Source organism: Nelusetta ayraudi, unplaced genomic scaffold, assembly GCF_046127955.1.
Source record: "Nelusetta ayraudi isolate G7.1 ecotype Tasmania unplaced genomic scaffold, CSIRO-AGI_Nayr_v1 ptg000157l, whole genome shotgun sequence".
Taxonomy (NCBI): domain Eukaryota; kingdom Metazoa; phylum Chordata; class Actinopteri; order Tetraodontiformes; family Monacanthidae; genus Nelusetta; species Nelusetta ayraudi.
In genome coordinates this window covers 1,031,401-1,053,372 of record NW_027466207.1, presented here as the reverse complement: position 1 = coordinate 1,053,372, position 21,972 = coordinate 1,031,401, and the positions used below count along the sequence as shown (strand labels likewise).

General features: G+C 49.8%; 1 protein-coding gene across 1 annotated transcript in view; it reads right to left on the bottom strand.

Moving 5' to 3' along the window:
- The window catches only part of fto (FTO alpha-ketoglutarate dependent dioxygenase), a 56,204-nt gene that overhangs the window by 9,377 nt on the left and 24,855 nt on the right, over positions 1 to 21,972 (bottom strand). Inside the window, exons 4-7 of the mRNA XM_076013772.1 lie at positions 19,944 to 20,069; positions 16,444 to 16,523; positions 15,719 to 15,862; positions 8,862 to 8,981 (exon numbers count right to left, since the gene is read on the bottom strand). Coding sequence (XP_075869887.1) covers positions 8,862 to 8,981; positions 15,719 to 15,862; positions 16,444 to 16,523; positions 19,944 to 20,069 — 470 coding nt within the window. The remainder of the gene's footprint in view (positions 1 to 8,861; positions 8,982 to 15,718; positions 15,863 to 16,443; positions 16,524 to 19,943; positions 20,070 to 21,972) is intronic.

Below are 21,972 nucleotides of genomic sequence, written 5' to 3'. Positions count from 1 at the left end.
TGCAAATATGTTGTTTTAAGAGCCATAATCCTCCCGAGTTGACACTAAATCACTATGAAACAATATTTGGTTTAATAAAGTGCAGAAAGTCTCGAGGAGCAGCCACCGAATCCTCTTCCCACTGCCTGCGAGTGCACGGCTAAACCCAAAGTCTTTGGTGCACACTCTCATTCTTTCAACTTGGCAGCTGACACCTCGATTCCCAATTGGAAGGATTAACAAAGATGCAGGGAAAATAAAGGAGAGACCCAAAAATGTCACAACGCTGACACTGTTTGGGCGTAAACATCAGCGGGAGGCCGGCAGGAGCAACACGCAGGCGACCGAGGGGGCGGCGCCACATTCCGGTGTTTATCGCACATCCTGCCGTGTTTTAAGGTGAACTAATACCAAGCAAATCATAATCTCTCTATTATTACTGTCGGCTGGCTTAATTCATGGCTTAATCACCGAGCCTGTTTGTTGTCCCAGTATCTCAGCTCAATCTGTGTACGGCCATCTCTCACCCTCAAAATATGACATTAATCTTTGGTGGTGTGCGAAACAACAGCAGCATTCCCACAGACGCAGCAGCCGAGACGCATGTTTAGATATTGCTCCCTTCAACGCCTTTCCCGTGTGTGTGTGTGTGTGTGTGTGTGTGTGTGTGTGTGTGTGTGTGTGTGTGTGTGTGTCTCCCCGGTAATTTCTTACGTTACGCCACCACTTTGACACGACCGCCTGTGAGAGTAAACAATTACACCTGGATCAAAGCGGCGGTATAATTATATATCAAGCGCTGGTTGGCGCTGATGTCTGCGTCAGCTGCACGAGAGGCGGCTTTGCTGGAGATTCTCTCAAATCTCTTTCATCTTTTCCTGCTTTCTCCCCATCCAGGGCCTTTTTCCACACGCACACAAACACACACTGCACTGCCTGGCAGCTCGCGCTCTCTGTCGGAATGACACAGGGAAAAAAAAAAAAAAAACAGCAGCGCCCCCTGCGAGCCCACCCCGCCGGCCGCACTGAATGCGATTAAGCTGAGCAGTGATTAATCTGGGCTGCCCCATAATTCCTCTTTACCTCTTTAATGGATGTTATCTGCCCTCCTCTGAAGGCTTATCTTGCTGATCGAGGCCAAGGATGAGGAGGAGGAGGAGGAGGGGGGAAAGAGAGGGGGGTAGTGATGGGGAGGGTGGGGGGGGATCAAACCAAATCCAGACAGTGGTAAGTAAAAGAATAAGAAAGTAAAGAAGTGAGTAAATAAATAAATGTGGGGATTGAGGAGCTGCTAAGCGGATCAGGCAGATCAGTCTGTGTAAAGTGCTCATTTGTTTTCTAAGAAGCTGAGACAAGCCACCTTCAAAGCCCACTGATACAGCCAGGAAGCAGCAGAAATAATAAGCAGAATAATAACACTGTCAACATCGCAGCTCACACGCACAAACAAACTGAATTACCCCGACCGCTGTCAATAACAACGGCCGGCGCTGCTGCAGTGCAAAGACTGGGTGTGTGTGAGCAGCAGCAGCAGCAGCAGCAGCAGCAGCAGCAGCAGCAGCTACAGGACCACTGAGTAACTGCAACCTTACTGTGTGGAGGCGTCGCCCTCCTCCAGGTTCATTCCTTAAAATAGTGTGTTAAAACATCCTGGGGAGCAATACACACTATAATCTTAATAACAACTTGTTTTCAATTATGGATTGAGACAAAAAAAAAAAATCCCACTTTGGCTCTCTTGGTTATGACAAAATATGGATAAAAACAAATATCTGATAAATAATTGGGTTGAATTGAATTTTTTTTTTGAAGACATTTAAATCTGAAAATAAATAAATATATTGAAAGTAAGTAAAATATTTCTAATTTTTTATCATATTTTTAATGATATTGTGAGGCGTTTTATTTTCTCATCACGTTACCAAGAGCAAGATGAGCATTTTCAAACGGACACCGCAGCTTTGTCACTGTGCAATATCAAAAAGAAGTGAATTGTCTGAAAGTGACTCAACAGTAATTTGTAAAAACGAGAATGGCTTCCAACCAATGACAGCGGACCAACGCTGCAGTAACACATGGCAGCGGCTGGGATCCACTCCAGCGTGCTCAGGTCTTCAGAGGACGTCGGAATGAAAGCGTCGGCGCTCGGAGCGCCGGCCCTATTATTATTATTATTATTATTATTATTATTATTTATATTGGCAAATAATTACACGGGTACGGCAGGAATCTCTTCATCACGTGGAGCGAGCCCCAAAGAAAAGAGGAGGAGCTACAGTGAGAAGCAGTTCGCTGACGGTCAGAGCAACACACAAAGTCTTAATGTGGTCGTTCAGAAGAAGGCTCCATGCAAGGACAGGAAGTGAAAAAGAAGCTTCTTCACTTCAACGTCCCTCCGCAAACACAGCCACCAACGCACCAGCGGCTCCCTTTGTTTGTTGTTGTTGTTGTTGTGCGTCCGTCTGAGTGTTGCTCGGTGTCTGTGTCCACGTGTGTGGACGCCAACTGTGGAGTCACACGGTTCACTCTGCTCCCGGCGCCTCTTCCTCTTCTTCTACTACTACTGCTGCTGCTGCTGCTTCTCTTCTTCTCCTTCCTCCTCCTTTACTTCCTCTCCCCGCTCTTCCCTTCCCTCTCCGGCTTACAGCGATGTTGCCGAGCGTCAGAGACAAACCTCTGCGGGATTCCATTCACCGCTGCTGTACATCTGGAGGTACAAAGCTGCGGGCTGCATTGGCTCCAGGTAACATAAACGCTCCCTTCAAGCCACCGCGTATCTGCCCATGAAAATTCTCTAAAGGGGTTTAAGCATTTACGCAGAACACTATCAGGCGCCGCCGAAAAATTCAGCTTACCCTGTTGAATGGGGACTTCAAAGAGAATTGCAAATACCTTTGCACCGCTACGCTTTCTCTCCCCTCTGCCGCTCGCCCGCCCGCCCGCTCCGTCTCTTCCTGCTTTCTCTCTCATTTTATATTTTCCAGCTGGCCGTGTGATGTAAAATGCATTATCAGCCCTATATTTCCTCTTTAAATGAATAATAACAATAATCTTTGGGTAATTTCTTTCTTATAACGCCGGCGTTTTTCCAATGGGGGGGGGGGCGGGCGAAGGCGGCGCGACGCCGGGCCGCAGGTAAACAAGGCGGCGCGGTAATGAAGGTGTGGATTAGGCCTCTAGTCTAGTAGTGGCACGATAAGGGAGGAACAGCTGCTACCATCCAGCTAACAGCCGCTATTGACTGTCAATGAGGGATAAACCAGCACCGAGCTGTGGACACACACACACACACACACACACACACACACACACACGCAGGGCAAGAACAGGCCCACTTTCACACACACACGCACACACACTCAATGCAAAAAAATAAAAATAAAAATAAAAAAAACATGTGCATAGATTTGGGAATAAAATAAAGCCTGTTTTTCACAGTGGCGCAGCTTAAAATGCAAAACAATGCGAGGCGTAAAAACGTTGCGCAATTTTCATAGAGGAGATAATAAATGGCTTCATAATGAGCAATATAAATGGCCCTTAAACAGTTTACTGCTTAGTTCACACTTGTAATTAATCTGGCTTCCATGTGTGCATATAAAGAGGCTCCAAACCAGCTGCAAAGACATCGAGGACGACGGCTGCTGCTGCTGCTGCTGCTGCTGCTGCTGCTGCTGCTGCTGCTGCTAAACATCTGCAACATGATTCAGCTGTGGCCTCACAAGCTTCACCAAAATATAGAGCCTAATTTTATTTTTTTAATTTCTCTCTCTCTCTCTCTCTCTCTCTCTCTCACGGCCAGCTCTCCAAATAACATATTAGAAAAAATTGCATTCCCCCCCCCCCCACCACCCCCCCCACCCCCAGCAGCAGCAGCCAACCCAAAATAATTTACAGCTGAATTGCACAACAGAAACCATAACATTGATAATGTTTTACAAAGCCATCAAATAAGTGGAGAGGGATTAATTGCCCCGGCCCGACCTTAAAATAATTATCGTGAGCGGTGCAACTCTAAACTCCAATGAAATTGATACACTTTGATAATTAGATTCTTGGCACTGACCCGCTGAAGTCAATAAAGGTTATTAAGGCCAATTGCTGTCTAAACGCATTACAGGCTGGGGGTAAACTGTCGGTCGGAGGCCCCTCGCAGCTCCAGCGCCAGGATGATAATCCATTCTCTCTCCCTCTCTCTCTCTCTCTCTCTCTCTCTCTCTCCCTCCGTCCTGGGGCTTCCTTCCCCAGCGCCGCCGCCGTCTCCGCTCTGCCATACAAAACCAGATTGGATTCGCTTAACCTTTCCAGGACTTTGATCAAATGAGCTCACACAGCAATAACATTTACATTGACCCCCCCCCCCCCCATCCTCCCCCCCCGCTCCCCCCACCCAGCCAGCCAGCCTGTCCCTCGATGACACACACACACACCCACCAAACACCTTTCCACTCCCCCCCCCCGCCCCTCTCTGTGTCTACTACTTCCACCACCCCCCCACCCCCACCACCAGGCTCTGCAGGTCAATAACCTAATCAGCTGTCAGCGGCCAGGACGCTGAGGACGCTGAGTCCAGGCTGCTTCCTGCAGGAGGCGACTAAAAGCCTCACAGAGTGATGAAACGCTGCCACCAGACACACACACACACACACACACACACACACACACACCTATACGAGACAAGAACAACAACAACAAAAAAGAAAAAAATCAGAGGAAGCTGAATTTGTTTTACAATAACAAAAAATATATGAGAGAAATATGTGCATCTGTGTGTGTGTGTGTGTGTGTGTGTGTGTGTGTGTGTGTGTGTGTGTGACCAAACGCTTGGATAAACAGGCAGTGACAGTCCAGGCGACGCCCAGCAGAAGGGAAGACGTGGCCCCGGTTACCACTTCCTGTTTTGTAACATCTTGAAGTACACAGATGCACTCGGCGGAGTGGATCCCATTTATTATGAAAGTGGATTAATTTGCTTGATGCGTGTTGAAAAGGCTCCCGTCTGAGGCGAGAGCCCCCCACCCCCCCACCGCCGTTTGACAGCGGGAAGTGCGAGGACGAGATGGCGGCGAGATAGAGAGAAAGAACAAGAGGCAGAGAGAACAGAAAGAGCGCAGGAGTGTGTGTGTGTGTGTGTGTGTGTGTGTGTGTGTGAGAGAGAGAGACGGCGCTGCATTGAAATCTCTTTGCGTCCGCGGCGCTGTTTGAAGTTGTGAGATGAGCAGCCACAGAAGTCAGGAAAGTGACAAATTAGGGGAAAAGCTGCACTTTGCAAACCGAGCTGCTAAATCAATTAAAGTCATGCCAAGTGCATACATTAACATCAATGGCTGGCTGGCTGGCTGGCGCACACACACACACACACACACACACACACACACACACACACACACACACACACACACACACACACACACACACAAACATGCACAGGACAGGATAAAAAAATAAAAAAAAAAGGAGAGAAGACGAGCTTGTGCCCCCCCAACACTGATAAGAGGAGAAGAAGGAGAAGAAGGAGGAGGAGAAGAAGGAGAAGAAGGAGAAGAAGGAGAAATAGCACACCGGTATTTAAAATATTCTGCATAAAGGCGAGAGTCTCTGTCGACTGTCAGTCACATGGAAGCTGTTCATTGTTGCTGCTTTAAGGAAATGTCACTATTGTGTGATAGCCTTGATAGGCCACTCCTGGGGGAGCACAAAGCAGCCAGAGAGGAGGAGGAGAGGAGGAGGAGAGGAGGAGAGCACAAAACCTTTGAGTTCAGGTTTCCTACATACATATATGTAACCTGTATGTGTGTGTACATATATGTGTATATATATATATATATACATATATATATATATATATATATATATATATACACACACATACACATATACATATACTGTATATGTATGTATAAATATATAAATACAGACACAACACACATATATACAGTATATATATATATATATATACTGTATATATATATACAAACCACAAACACACACATATATGTATATAAATTATTTTACACACACACACACACACACACACACACACACACACACAAACACACACACACACATTCCTTTGACAGAAACAGCCTCTAACTCATCCACAGAACCCCAAGAACACATGGGCTGCACATGACTGTTGTGTTCCATACATCTGCGCGTGAACACACACACACACACACACACACACACACACACACACACACACACACACTGGGAAGTTTACTCTGCCGCTTCCTTTGTCTCCAGCACAGAAACGCGGCGGCGGCTTCGGAACCAGAACGCAGGCAAAGTGGACGTGTTTTGTGCCGCTTTTGCTTATTTATTTATGTATTTTATCAGAATGTCATTCAAATGGAAGGATGAGCATTTGCATGACAACAGGGTGAGGAGCAGAGAGGAGCCCCAGGGAGAGACAGTATCCATAAACAGGAGCCCCACACACACACACACACACACACACACACACACACACACACACACACACACACACACACACAATACCATATTTGCAATATTCTTCATCGGGACTAACAAACGCACACGTCGCCCAGCTCGTCCCATCACAGCGAGTGCTAAATCTGACAATAAAGAGAAGAGGGATGGCTGTCTGGCTGTTTGGCTGGATGACTGTTTGGCTGTTTGGCTATATTGCTATTTTAGCAGGGGGATAAAACAATAGGCCGTCTGATTTCTGCAGCGCCGTGAAAACGACAGCGTGTCAATTTATAAAGCCTCTATTTAAAGAGACATATATTTGTTAGTTTAAAATACCCACGGCGATGTGTGCAATCTGAGAAATAAATAAAGAAATAACTACAATAAATCACGCCGTGTTAAATATGACTCCACGGGCGGGAAACAAACCAAAAGAAAAAAGAAAAAAGAGAAATCCAAAAACTGCAAATAAATTGCAAAGAGTGTGGGTGGGTCACCGGCATTGTTGCTAAATTGCACCAATTCCCAGCCTGAGAATGCAAAATCTGCGCAATAAAAGAACGCATGAGGCGAAGTGGATGATTTAAACAACTGCGGCGTAATTTGGAGAAATGTGTTTTAATGCGAGTGCGCCGGGCGAAGCCGCGGCTACATCAAAAAAAATCCATAAGTCACATCGATGAAGTGCTTTTCATCAGCGTATCAGCGCTCGATGTGCGTATGTAAATATTGCTTGCCGGAGCAATAACGTCGTCTTTCATGACAATAGTGAGTGATTACATTTGTGCGCCCAAGTCCTGGTGAACGTTTGGGGGGGGGGGGGGGGGGGAATAACAACGATAAGCAGTTTGATTTTTTTTTTTTTTTTTTGGACTGTAATAAATAAAAGCATTTATTTCCAGGAGCTACAGTGCACAGCGCTCTAAAATGGGAAATGTGCTTTTACATATTTCCAGTAAATACACACACAGAAAGTTACTTTTAGGGTAAACTAAAAAATTGTCTTCTGCATACAATTTGTCATCGAGAATAAAAAAGAAAGAGCAGAATGAGCGCGGGCCCGCTGAGGGACTTTGTGCTCCGTCAGAGAGCGACGGAGCGGCGGAGGAGAGAACAGAGCTCACGCTTCACCCGCTGCCCTCCTCTAAATACGCCTCCAAATCGCCTACTTCATCTGGGCCCCCGAGGTGGAGCTCAAGATGAGTTTAGCCCCCTGTCTGCCCCCCCCTACGCCACCAGCACCACCTCCACCTCCACCAGAGAGAGAGAGAGAGAGAGAGAGAGGGAGAGAAAGAGAGAGAGAGAGAGGCCGCTGCTGCTGCTGCTGCTGCTCTCCTGGAGCCCCTCCGTCTTTATCCCCGCCTGAGCATTAGATGTGATTACTGCTCAGCGCTAGACACTGACAGAGACAGAGAGCTCCCAGAGACGGCGGGGCCGGGCCGAGAGACACAGAGAGCGCACAGGGAGAGAGAGAGAGAGAGAGAGAGAGAGAGAGAGAGAGAGAGAGAGAGAGAGAGAGAGAGAGAGAGGAGCAGCTCCCTCCACTGCTGCTGCTGCTGCTGCTGCTGCTGCAGTGATACAAGAGTGCCCCCTGCTGCTTCGAGCTGTCTAGATCTTAAACATACACGGAGTGACACACACACACACACACACACCCACACACACACAGGCACAGACACACACACAGCAACAGTGACACACACTCACATATGGAGCTCGGAGAGATGGATTGTATGGAAGCTGCAGGAAGAGAAAGGCCAGACGGCCGGAGCAGCTACCATTGTGTGTGTGTGTGTGTGTGTGTGTGTGTGAGAGAGAGTGCGGAGCTGCTGCTGCGACTCAGGTGATTTGATAATGAGTGTGACACTGCGAGCGATTCCTCCATGCTGCCGTCTGAGCGAGAGGCCGCGACTGGAAGAACTCCAGTCCAGTCAGTGAGGGAGCAGCAGCAGCAGCAGCAGCAGCAGCAGCAGGCCCAGGGGCCACACCAGACAGTGAGTCTTTTATTTTGGATTGTTTCTTGGCGAACACGCCCTCGCCGTGTAGTTTGTGTAAGAGGAACAAGCCGAGGCAGGTGGAGCGTTTAGAGAGCAGAGCTCTCATTAGGAACCCAGACAGTCCACCAGCTCCTTCACTCACACACTCATTATTGTCATCACTATCATCATTATTTGTGTGACATCAAATCAGTGTTTTGTTTTTGATGATGATGAACAGGATGATTATCTTGAAAAAAAAAATAAATAAAAGAAGAAAGATTTATGCATGTTTTGTTTTTCTTCTCAGTTGCGAACGGCAACAAACGAAGGGCAAGATTTCTGTGCCAGCAGAGGGTTTGTTTTTACAGACACTGCATCCTGGAAAAAGTGAAAAAAAAAAAGGAAAGCAAAGATTTGATTGAGCGACGGCGGTGGAGGCGAGCGGGAGTGAGAGAGCGGCAGCCTCACCATGGTCTCCATCAGCCTCCAGTCGCCCTCCAGCTGCTCCATCGGGACGCTCCACCAGCTGCAGAAGCGGGTGTAGCGCTGGCCCTGGAACCAGTACTGACGCAGCCACTCAAACTCCACCTGAACACACACACACACACACACACACACACACACGGGCACAAGAAAGAACAGAAGAAGAACATTGTGGTCAAACTGGTCTTCAGTGGTGAACTATTATTACACCTCCTTCATTCAACCATCCACAATTTTATATCAATTTGGATTTTTTTTTTTTTTTTTTTTTTTTCAATGTGCATGCGAAGCTTTAGAGTGAAACATTATTGCAATTCAAACAAAAAAAAATATATTACAAAATATTTTATTATTTTCAAAAAATATGCATGAATTCTACCCCATTTTACAAAGTAAATTAATAGGCACATAATTAAACATACAGTTCAGGAGAGCAAATCAAAAATTATTTAAGCTAAAACGATTAAATTATTTGGCATATATATTTGGCATGTATAAATATATAAATACACATTTTCTATTTCAGTGAAAATCTTTACCCCAACATTATTTAAAGACTTTGACCTGAGGATGTTTTCACTTTTAATTACCACAAACCCCATGAATTATGAACTTTATGTGTGAACGCTGCAATAAAGATGTTTTATTTTAAATAAAAAAGTGATGGATTTTCTCTATATTATGATGACTGTGTAGGTGCAGTGCACACAGTTCCAGAGCTGTATTTGATTTTGCTGGGGAGGAAACAACGTTTTTCCTTCAGAACAAATTAATTTCATTGCACATGTAGAAGTTATAATAAAATGCAAGTATTAATAATAACAGTATAAAAAAGCACATTAAACTACAGCAGTACTCTGAGTGGCTGTCATGAGGTTGTGAAACAGTGACAGTAATGCAGTTACACAGAGCAAAAGACGACAACAAGCCTCTACAAACAGTTACATTCATATCATTTCTATTGTTCTCCACTGATTTAACTCGTTTTATGTTGATGCGTTTGTTTTTTGTGTATTTACATTTGAATGACTGACACACATTTGAAATGAAGCCTTCCTTCCTTCCTTCCTTCCTTCCTTCCCTCCTTCCTTCATTCATTCCTACTGTAGTGAACAGTGACGATGGACTCTCTGGGCTCATAACGGCTGTTCTTCCAGTGAAGCACACCTGAGAACTCCGCCCCCGCCCCCGCCCAATCACCTACCCCCCCCCCACCCCCACCCCTACCCCCCCTCCTCCTGGAGTTGACAGGCCTGGCTGTCGAGCGGCTCCACTTCTCCTCCGCCGGGACTGTTTTTGTTTCCTGCTTCTTTTGAAGTGCTGATTTAATCCTCGCTCGGCTGCGCCGCCTTGTAGCCAGGTGTAGCCTATCTATTTCTAAGTGCGCGCCTCGCTCGCGTCTGCGGCGCCGTGTTTGTGCTCTCGCATCTCTCCGTAAACACGGGCGCTCAGGCGAGCGGCTTTGTCATCTGCGGGGCCACGCACGCCCTCGCCGAGGAGAGTGTGCGTGTCAAAGATTGGCCCCAAATTGCCGCCAACGTAAAACGAGGAACGAAGCTCCGAGTCGCCCTCCTCCTCCTCCCCCTCCACCCCCGCCCCCGCCCCCCAGAAAACGTTCTACAAAGCATCATCCGCCGTAAAAACAATGCACGCCAGCTTTTCCTCTGACTGATACAAGTGCAGCAGACAGAGAGCGGAGGACGCCGGCGAAGCGGAGGCGAATCAGATGGGACGTGGAGCCGCTCTTCCTCTGCCTGTGGTGCTTCTGACGGAGCATTAGCTGCCGCACACAACGGCACTTTGTAGGAAGGCAACGTGGAAAATATTTGAACAGCCTCCGCCCCCACTGGGCGTATCAGCCCGTGCAGACAGCACACAGCGCGACTGCATGGTGGACGACCTGCTCCTATTGGACCAGGTGATGGAGTGTCAGTGGGTGGATGCTTTGAGCGCTCAATTAAGACAAGAAAATGTCATAAAGGCGGTTCATTGAATATTTTCCCTTTCACTACACATTTGCAAGAGGTGGCTAATTATTTTTTATGGGCCGTGAGGCAGTCACCTCATTGGATGAAAAGGTAAACGCTGTGGGAAATGCCATGCGAGGTAAAGCCTCGTCGCTTTATTTCTACGTTGCATTACCTCCACATACTGACTGCTAACAAAGACCGTTGACTGACACCAGTGGCCAAACGTGGCGCTGCAGTGACTTGCTGCTGCGTTCCATTCCCCGTGTTGTTGCCCACTTCACTGCAGCTGCTCCCAACAAGCGCGCGAGGCCGGACGGCAATTGTCTGGTGGTTGACTGTGAGAGTGGACGTTTGCTTCTCCCATCAGCTCAGGCAGGGCAGGAAGTCACCCACCTTTGACCTGAGGTGATGGGATGAAGCTCCGCAACCCCAGCAACCCTGAGTGCAGCAGCAGCAGCAGCAGCAGCAGCAGCAGCAGCAGCAGCAGAGAATGGAGGCGGATGGAGAAGAAGATGGAGGTGGGTGACTTTCCTGAGCAAGACTGAGAAACAAGTCGCTCAGCATCCAACACCCCCCCACACCACCACCCTCCTGACTGAGTGACTGGCCTCCTGAGTGCAGTGAGCTGCCTGCTGCCTGCTGCCTGCTGCCTGCTGCCTGGGGTGGAAGCTGTGCAACAATCATGCAGTATTTGCTTCCAAAAGGGCTCTGATCACAGCGGGGATGACATGCAAGGACCAGGGCATGTCTGGGAGAGGACACAGCCAATGGCGTCGCTCGCCGCTGCTCGCCGCCCCCCCCCCAGTCGATCCATACAAGCCCACCCTTCAAAGAAATGTCATCCTTTATGGTCCCTTCAACACTCTCCAAAATCCACTTCCCTTCGATCACCAGCGGCTCAAACGCACAACAAAGCCCTCCCAGCGTCCATATCGGACGTCCCCTCTTTCCACGCCGTCGCTCCCTCCTTCCCTTCCATCCCTCCTTCCCTCCTTCCCTTCCATCCCTCTGATTGTCTGGCCGTCTGTCCTTTAGTGGAAGAAACCACCAACCCAGTGTCTTCAACTTTGTGTCGGCTCCCTGCTGGCGGGCCGGGGGGGGCCACAAAGCAAAGAGACCGTCTGAAGCTAGTGAGGTAGCGGCGGCTAGTTGGCATTTGGAGTTGGAGGGCGGGGGGGCAGGTGAGAGGTAGCCACAGGCTAACTGGGGCTAAATGCCACCAATCCTGGCAGACGGGGGCAGAAAAAGTTGCAGTGAGGAGCAGTGGCCAGTGGCCAGGGGCTGCCAGGGCTCAGTGGGAGAGCTGGTGGGATGACGGACACGCTAACTCAACATTAGCCGCATGTTAGCTGCCCACGGCCCCCTCCCTCCCCTCCCCCGCCGCCCTGCTTTTAAAGCCAATTCACCTGCTTCTTCCTCATCTCACGAGGCGTGGCTTCTGTTTCTCCACACCTTGATGTGATCCCAGCAGCTCCAATCAATTCCCTGCCGAGGGCCCGAGGTGAGCGCTCAGGAGAACTGCATCCCTCCTGCCGCCCGTCCTCTCTCTACCTCCTCTGCCTTCACCAAGTAGCACACAGGGAAACTGGCCACCCAGCCAAACGAACGTGATCAGCGTCCTCACACAGATGAGCGTCATTAATAATTCTATACAACTGAAGTCCAACTGACAGAATGTGCTCCTCTCAGAAGAAAGTCTCTCCTTCCGGCCGCCATCACACTTTTTAACGTGCAATAACTGTCAGCCCAGTACTCATTTTCTGCACTTTAATCACTCCTGCACGTTTGCTTGGCCTGGTTTTATTGTTTTAGTAAAGGTTTTGGTAAAGGTATTGTATGAAAGTTGCTGCTGTGACAATTTAATTCCCTGTAAAGGATTAATAAAGTACATCAATCAATCAATCAAGAGTCCAGCAAACTGGTTGCTCCTGGTGTGACTCAGTTCCCATGAAGTGGCTCTCAGGTTGAAAAGGTTGGCGCCCCCTGGCGGTCCACCAACAGTCTTGTGCGCCCCCCTGTGTGAGACCCTGGGCCCACCGAAGGCCCTCGGAGGAGAAGCTGTGGCCTTGAAGACAAGGGCACTGGAAGGTCACACGCACCTGCTTCCACACACTTCACTTCCTGGCAGTTCACTTTGGGCTGGGGGGGGCTCAAAGGGGCCCGCCCCCCCCCCTCAGTGTTTGCCAGCATCATTAGCCGGGGGTCCCTCAGGGCACTCTGTCACAAACCCACCTGGGAAGTGACACACTGGCTTTAAATGAGACAAGATGTTTGCACCGGGGATTAGCATTTCAAAGCTCCAACACGCACGCAGGGCCCGTGTGGCGATGTGATGTTCGACGACAGAGCCCGCCCCCAACCCACCCACACCCCGCACCCCCACCCACACCCATCCACTCAGACAGGGGGCGGCATTAAAGAGGAGACGGCGAGAGGAGCAACGCTTAACAAACAGGTGGGAACCGAGTGTGTGTGTGTGTGTGTGTGAGAGTGTGTGTGTGTGTGTGTGTGTGTGTGTGTGTGTGTGTGTGTGTGTGTGTGTGTGTGTTTGTTCTTTCATTTCTGCCTCCGTCTCCTGTCAGGCCCAGCCAGTCCCCAAACACGACCTTCTGCTTCATCACTGTCACCAGCGTCCACACCTTCTGACAAGCCTGAGCCACGCCCACTTCTTTCTCTTTCAACGCAGTCCCCCCCAGCCCCGCCCCAACACACACGCACACACACACACACACACACACACACACACACAGCTAGCCACCCTGCAAAGCCCTGTTGGCCCTCCCTGAGCAGAGGCCCAGCAGGCAGCGTCAGGTCAGGGCTGCACCAGCGTCTCCGGCTTGTTCGCTCCTCGGTCGTCCGTGTCAAACACGACCTGCGCAATATGCGCCTGCCAAGGAACTAAAGTGGCGCCGTCATCATAAATAACTGGGCCCACAATACATCATAGAGGTGGGTGTTCTGCTCTCGCGGGCAACTCTGTGCAAATGGCCACATCGATCATCGTGAGTGCCAGGCGGCGGTGGTGGTGGTGGTGGGGGGGTGGGGGGGGAGGGTCCTGAGATCAACCCCAGCAACCCCTCAGCTTACACACTCACACATACAAACACAAACATCTGCTGTGGTATAAACAGCCTGGTGTTCAGCATCCTCAGCCAACCTGCCTGGCTGGAACAACAGAGGGACTTCTGGTGCAGACAAGCCCCCAGTGGTCAGTCAGGGCGCTGCTACATAATTCATATTGCACGACTACAGCAAGGAAAGGGGGGGGGGGGGTTCACCGACCTGTTTGAACCAGGGAGCTACTGCAGGGCTACAGCTTCATACGAAGGGCAACCAGTTTGTTACTCTCTTCTGAAATAACACATCTACTCAGTTAGACCTTAGTTTTATTAATTATAAGTATTAGTATTAGTATTAGTATTATCATTATTATTAGTATTATTCAGGCCTGAGCCTCAGCGAAGGCCTGGTCTCATTATTATTATTATTATAATTATTAATAATAATATTAATAATCTATATGAAGACACTGATGACGTCGGTGAGATTTCCCAATAGTTAGCAGTTAGAAGCAGTTCACTGAGGTGTGCTATTTGTAGAACAGGCCTGCGGGCTACTCATGAGGTCCTGGGTGGTGGTGGTGGTGGTGGGTGGGGGGGGGGGCTGGTGCCCGTGTGTGTGTGACCCCTGGTCTACAGCATTTAAACAATCTTACATCAGGCTCATCTGTCACACAGAGTGGAGACCAACGGCTAATATGGCGTTTCACTCCCCCCCCCCACACACACACACACACACACAAACACACACACAGAGGGGGGCGTTAAGGCCATATCAGCCACTGTGCACGACATGTCAGCATGGTTCTGAAGGTCCTGACACAGCAGCAGTGAATGTGGGAGGTGAATCATTCTCTTCTTTAAAAACCTCTGCAAGTCAATGGAAGCGATGCACAAGGCAGCTCATTAGTTTTTGGCTCTGGCGTCGAATTCTGCAGTCGAAAAGGTGAATGGCCGGACCTCTGGCCAATCAGAACGGTGTTGGATGGTCGATGACGTCACATCAGAACCTTTCGGATCATTGGGCTGCTCCAGATCCATCACAGGCCTCCACTCATGAGACAAACCTCGTATCATTTTGTGTTATTGGCTCCCACTGTGCCAGCCAGAGCGGTGCCCTGGTGTCAGAGGGGGGGTGGCGGCGGCGGCGGTGCACAGGAAGTGGGAACCTTGTTGCCTTCGGCACGGCTGCAGTGACTGGAATCAGTTGAGTGTACTGGTGGAAAGCCTCTACTGTTCCAACAGAGAGGATTGTCTGTTGCTTTGCCTCACGGGAGAAGCTGCTGACGTTGCCACTCACATTGTTGACTGATTAGGCCAAAGATCACACAGGCTGCTTCGGATTCAGTTTGGGTTGGTTTTTTTCTTTTTTTTACCATTTATCCTGAAACGCTGAAGAACGCACAGGTTTCTTGAAGGGAAGATTACATTTCTTAATTAAACAGAATCCAGATTAATCGCGAGCCTAAATTCTCCGTCTTTCATAAACTTCTCTGGATGTCCCGTAATCCCGTCGTAATGAAATCCTGTCGTCGCTGCAGATGGTTCCAGTTTTAACCTCCCTCCTCGGAATACGGACGGGCGAGGATTACGTCACGGGAACGTTTCGGATAATATCGTGCAGGTCGATCACGGAAACATCCGGCGCGTTCAAACTTTGGGCTGGCACGCTGCTGTGTGAAACTTTGCTGGCACGCTGCTCTGTTGTCCAAACGTGGCAAATCTCAGTCATCTGGCGCGTCGAGCAGGGCCAAGGGAAATGCACGGCAGCCGCAAACAGCTTTTCGGCGGCGGCGGCGGCGGCGTTGCTCACCTCGTTGTGAATCTCCTCGCAGTGCTGCAGGGTGGCGGGCAGCAGCGACAGCAGGCGGTGGGCGCCCGTCTCCGGCTCGCTGGCCAGGTTGGACAGGGCCGACTGACACTGGGACTGGATGTAGGACAGAGTCCCGCGAGAGCACTGCAGGCACAGCGAAGACAGCGTGTTAATACAACGTACAACATTCAACATTCAACATTCCTTTGTTCGTCCCACAAGTGGGAAATTTGTTTTGGGCCCCGACGCCGGCGCTGCAGCCGCAAAATATCAAGCAGCGCGTGGACATGGAATATTGCACAGCACACAACGAGACAGACAGGGACCTGAGATACCTACATAGTGAGGGGGAAAATAAAAATACGGAAACATAATACCAATAAAATAGAATAAAAATAAAAATGACAGCGTAAAGTGCCTGCATAACACAAGCAAACCTTGATTGGAGAGATCGGGACAGCAAAGCCTCTGCAGTCACAAACAGCAACAAAGAGTTCACTGCTAAACATGCTGTTTTTGCTGCATCTTGAATATGCTGTGATATGTTGCATAAAACAAACACGGATGCTACTTGTTCTCCCCGTTTGTTTGGAACAAACTGCTGGGATTGCTTTTCATTTTCCTGAGGCAGGGACCGACAGAAGCTCCTGCAGGACGGGCGAGAGTGGAGGCGGCAGAGGATTCCAAGACTGCGCTGCATCACGCAGGCCTGCCGGCCTTCTCACCTCGGCCACTCTGTGAGTGGAGCTGAAGCGCGCTATGTCCCCGGCCAGGACGCAGTGCTGGTGGGTGCTGTTCAGGTCATCTGGGAGAAGGAGGAGACAGAGAGAGAGAGAGAGAGAGGGAGAGAGAGAGTGATGGAAAACACAGCCAACAAACAAGCTTCCACATACGAGTGAAGTGAGAGGAGAATCATCATCATCATCATCATCATCATCATCAGATCATCAGAGTTGAGAACATCTCTCAACGAAGGACGTGAAAGGGAGACAGCGGACGAGACGAGGAGGGGGAGGAGCTCCCGGGGATGAGGAGCCGGACACGCAGCCGCACGTCCACTAAGTCCTCCTGCAGGCCCCGGCAGACTGCGCTCGGTCCACAGCAATCAAAGACGGCGGAGCCGCGCGCTCCTATAATTTTAATTACCAAACAGAAGCAGATCGCTCGTCAATCTGTCCGGATGGCAGCGCCACGGCCGCAAACATTTGTCCAATCCCGCGGCGGCTCCGCCGAGAGGCCTTACTGCTGTTTCCTGTGTATCCCGCCATGTGTTTCTTTGTGTGTATAGATGTTTCGCCAGCTCTGCCATTATTTGCCTCACACCAATAATTAATTTAGCCGTGACAGAGCTGTCATTCACAGCACATGTGCATATTTACGCCCGCCTTGAGCGAGAGAACACTGGCTAATGCCGGTGATTTGAAAGTCAAACAGCCAAATGCTTTGGGAGCAAGATATTATTGTTTGGTAGGGGGAGGAGGAGGGTGGTGCGTGTGTGTGTGTGTGTGTGTGTGTGTGTGTGTGTGTCGGGGGGGTGGGGCGGTGACAAACAAAACAACTTGCCGGTGTTTTCTTCACCCTGATGAGATTGTGAGGGATTAGGTCTCTGGGCAGAATTACTCAGCGTCTTTAAAACTGTTTATATCCAATAACAAATTATCTCCATCAATCTGCTCCTTTCTTGGCGCGTCTGATGCGACAGTGATCCCACAGGAGGGGAGTCGAGGCAAACTCGATAACTGTAATAAATATTTATCTTTCCTTCAACCCCTGCGCCTGCTGCCACTTGTCCTCCTTTTCCAGGAAGCAGGCTTTTAAATATATTAGGTCAAGTCTTCTCCTCCAGTCGCCACCCCCCCCCCTGTGCATTGGGAGGCCAGAAATGTGATTAGCCAACAGGCCCGGTGTCAGGACTTGCATTGTTCTTTTTTAACCAGTGAAATTCCATTTGGGTGGAAATGATGGTGATTAAATTTGCCTCAAGCGGCTCAGACATTAGCAGTTCAAAAGGGCCAGCTGACGACAAATGGTGTTGAAAAGACATTACGGGGTCTGTGGTTATACACCAGTGTAGCTGAACCCCCCCCCACCCCCCATCCCTCCTCCCCCACCCCCACTTTAATCCCACAAAAACAATCTATCATGTGCCGTGTGTCTGCTAGGTTAACCAGGGCCGCACCCACACCTGGTTATCACAGCACGAGTAGAGGACGAGCACCTCAGCAGCCACAGACACTGAGAGCCACTTCTTAATAGCACGATGATGGAATTACTTTGGCTTTGTTTGTTTGTTTGTTTGTTTGTATTTCCGCTGATGTTGTGTTGTCATTTGAACAACAACAACGCTCCTCCTCGAGCATATTTTGCTAGAACGAGAAGTTCCACTGCAGTACAAACACAAATTTGACAACGTCATCGTATACCAACATATACAACTGGTGTTTTACTCGTGCGAGGAGTGAGCCTCGCTCAGACTGGCAGCCAAAATCCCATTTCCAGCCCATCCAGATTGAAAGTGGACGGCTCTTTTGCAGTCTGAGCACCCACAAATCACATGAAATCCCATCAAATCCGATTCGCCTGCGGTCTGAACGCAGCCGTGGCGTCCTCGATGCCGGTACCAGTACCAGTACCCGATACTGGGATCGGTACGCATGCATCCCTACCGTTAACACGCCCTCTTTCTCACAGTTTGCTGTGCAAAATGCAGATTGAAGGCCAACATCTGAATGTTTTCCAAGCATCAGGATTCTCTCACACGTTAGCGTTGCAAATTGATCGGCGGAGGCAGCCAATATGTACCAGTTTTGTTTTTTTTTTATTTAGAATTTTCTTTTCAGCCCAGGTGCAAGCGCCAAAGCCGCTGCTGGAGGGAGCCGGCGAGCGCCGATGGCTGAGCGGCGGCAGGCCTCTAATGGCGTCAGCGGCCGAGCGGAGCCTAAATCCCAGCTGATCCGCGGCAGTCAAGTCTCATTAGCATGGTCTGCACAACAGCCCATCACTCTATTATCACGGCCGGCCTCAAACTGACTGCTCTATTGTAAATCTCATCCAGCTAAAGGAGGTCGGCTTCAAGGCCTGTCAGCCTGAATGTGTGGCGCGGGGACGCCGTCGCTCTCAACTGGCAAAGCGCGGCAGCTTCAAAGAGGGGGGGGATTTATTTCATCCTGGGAAGTGCGGAAACAGTGGGCGACTGAGCGACCGTGGCGAGCAGCCAGCGTCCATTGAAGAGAGCAGCGTTGGGATGCAACTGACTGGGAGGACAAACTGCCGCGTTTTTAATTTGTACATACATTAATAATGCGTATTGAGAAGAGCTGCTCGCTCCACCATGTATCTCCACGACCCCCAAAAACCTTTGTGATGTTGCGATTTGACTCTGACAGCACAGGCGACGTTTAAAAGACGGCTGGTGAAAAGAAGACGTCAGGAAACAAAAAACGACAGCAGTTTCTTTCTGAACGCTGCCAAATCTTTCACACTGTCCTGTGGATGGAGGCCTATTCAAACCACTGCAACCTCGCAAACCCCCAACATAATTCAACATAACACTGTAACATCCGTGGAAAGACGGCCCGCATTCACTGAGCCATCGGGCTCAGCAGCTTTCACATCCCAACACAAGCCTCATCCGCCATGTGGCTGAATGTCCTTACACACAGAGCAGGAGGAAGCTTAGCAGGGCTGTGAAGTCACAAAGGGAGGAGGGGGGGTGGGGAGCGGGGGGGGCGGGGTGGGGGCAAAAGCTGCATTGAGCTTTGATTTACACGGCTGTGGTTCACTTCCTGTCTGTCCTCTCCATAGAGACGTAGGCGGCGCTGGGTCAGAGCACTTCAAACACACACACACACACACACACACACACACACACACACACACACACACACACACACTGCTTTCCTAACCTCTCTAATGCACAATTTCATGGAATCTTAAAGCCTGTGTGTTCAGGCCAAGTCACACCTCTGACACACACACACAAACACACACACACATCCCAGAGCCCATTTTCCCAGCTGAGGAGGAGAGAAGAGTGCAGGAGAGTGAGGGGAACAGAGTGAACTCTCAGACTGCAGAGATGAAACGCAGCAGCTTCTGGACGCTGTTTCCTCCCCACGACGTCACACACGCTGGCCAACGTTACCTTGAGTGTGTGTGAGCTGCATGCTTGACACGTGCACGCGCGTGCACCTACGCTCGTGTGCTTGTCCAAAGTGTTCTGTACCTCGCATGTAATAGCAGTCGCCGGACTCCAGGGGCAGCGTCAGGCCAGGTGTGTGGATGTCCCAGGCGACCTTGAGGCCGATCCTCCAGCAGGCCCTGTCGCCGCTGCCTCCCTCGCTGCTCTCACCTGCCACACACACACACACACACACACACACACACACACACACACACACACACACACACACACACACACACACCAACATTTATTGCTTCAACTCCTTGAGCTCCGGAGGAGTTGACATGTTCACCCTGTTGTGTGTGTGTGTGTGTGTGTGTGTGTGTGTGTGTGTGTGTGTGAGAGAGAGTGTGAGAGTCTTCTCTGGATAGATGCTCCTCCCACAGCCCAATGATGCTCGTTAGGCTCACTGCTAACTTTAAAGAGTCGGTGAGAGCCGGTGGTTGGTGGCTGGTGGTCAACCTGTCCAGGGTGGCACCAGCCTGCAGCCCTGGACAGCATGAGGAGAATCCAGCCTCCTGCAAGCCAGAGTGCAGGAGATACTACTGACACCAACACTGCCACTAAACTATCCAGCCTGTCTGAATGCCTTCAGGGTAGTGAGTGCTTTATGTGTACAGAATGGAAAACCCTGCGAGGCAAACTGTCTCGGCAAACTTGGGCTACACAAATAACATCCGAGTGAGCTGGTGTGACTTAAACACAGCAACACTGTTGATGTGGAAGAGGTGCTTTGAGACTGGAAGGGATATTTTTGGGGTTTAGGCTGCACTGAAGGATTCTAAAAGGATCCAGAGCTTCTAGTTCACCCATTTAATACTGACACCTTGTTGGCTCAGGCTTCCCTGTGAGTCCCACAGATGTAAAGAGTTGCACCCAGTGCAGAGACACAGTGGCACTGTGACAACACAGCCACAAGGGAAGGAATCCAGCTTCCTCACTGCTGCTGGTTTCATCCCAGTGTCCAGAAGATGAGCAGACAAGTTGGCAAAGTGCTTAATGCTTCACCGGCCCCTTCAAATGTGCACTGCTGCGTCATGCACACATTTGCATGACGCTGCACAAGCTGTGCACTGAGATGCAGCAGTGTTTTTTCAGCTGCACTGGAGAACGTGGGGACTGTAACTGGCCACTGGGCGGAATTCTTGCCGTCCACAAACTGCAGAGGAGCTTTATGGATTGAAAAACATCAATTGAAGCGGCATGCACAAAGTGGTACATAGCATGAAAGTGAGAGGTATTTTTTTTTTTTTTTTTCCAAATAAACTACCCCTCTAATAGCCAACGACATAAAGACGCAGCGCTTTAAACAGTGGGCCTTTTATTCTAACGCAGGATGAACGATGTTCTCCTTTGTCTGCAGGAAAGTGAGAATCACTTAGCGGCAGAGATGATGGTGTTTTGCTGTGATGGTATCAGCTGTTAGCCAAGGATCTTTATTCTATCATTACGCTGCGCCAGAGGAAATCGCAGGATAAAAGCCCCCTGATGTTGTTTAGTGGATGTGTGAGAGTGTGTTATTGAACAGTAGCTATACAATGATATTCCTGTTTCTGAAGCCATTGGCTGGAAGCGCCCTGCACCGCCGGCTCTCTGCCGCTCCCTCTCCCTCTCCTTCCTCTCATTCTAGCGCGCCATGCTAAGACAACAAGATTTGGCTGGGCTGGCCAACACCCTTCTGCAAAATCAATACTAAAGTCTTTCTGGGCCTCTCTGCCCCACAGCTGCCTTTTCCTTTGCTCAGCACGGATAAATAGTAACTTAATTTCCAGCCATTGTGCTCTGAGAGCCAGCTAATGACAGCACTCCCCAAGGCCTCGGGAAGAGTGGAAGATCATCCTCCGAGCCGGAAAACGCTCAATTGCGGCAGATTCCTTTGGATCAGCGCAGCTGAGAAAAACACTTCTCCGGGTGAGGCGAAGACGCGAGGTAAGACTCGCTCAAAGGGGGAAGGAGGAGGCCTTTCAAAGGAGGTAGGTGTCGTGCAAAGCATCTCGTCAGAACATCTCAAATATCCCCGCTTTCTGCGCCCGCAGGGAGCAGGGCTTTCACTTCTCAGGCACAATGTAAG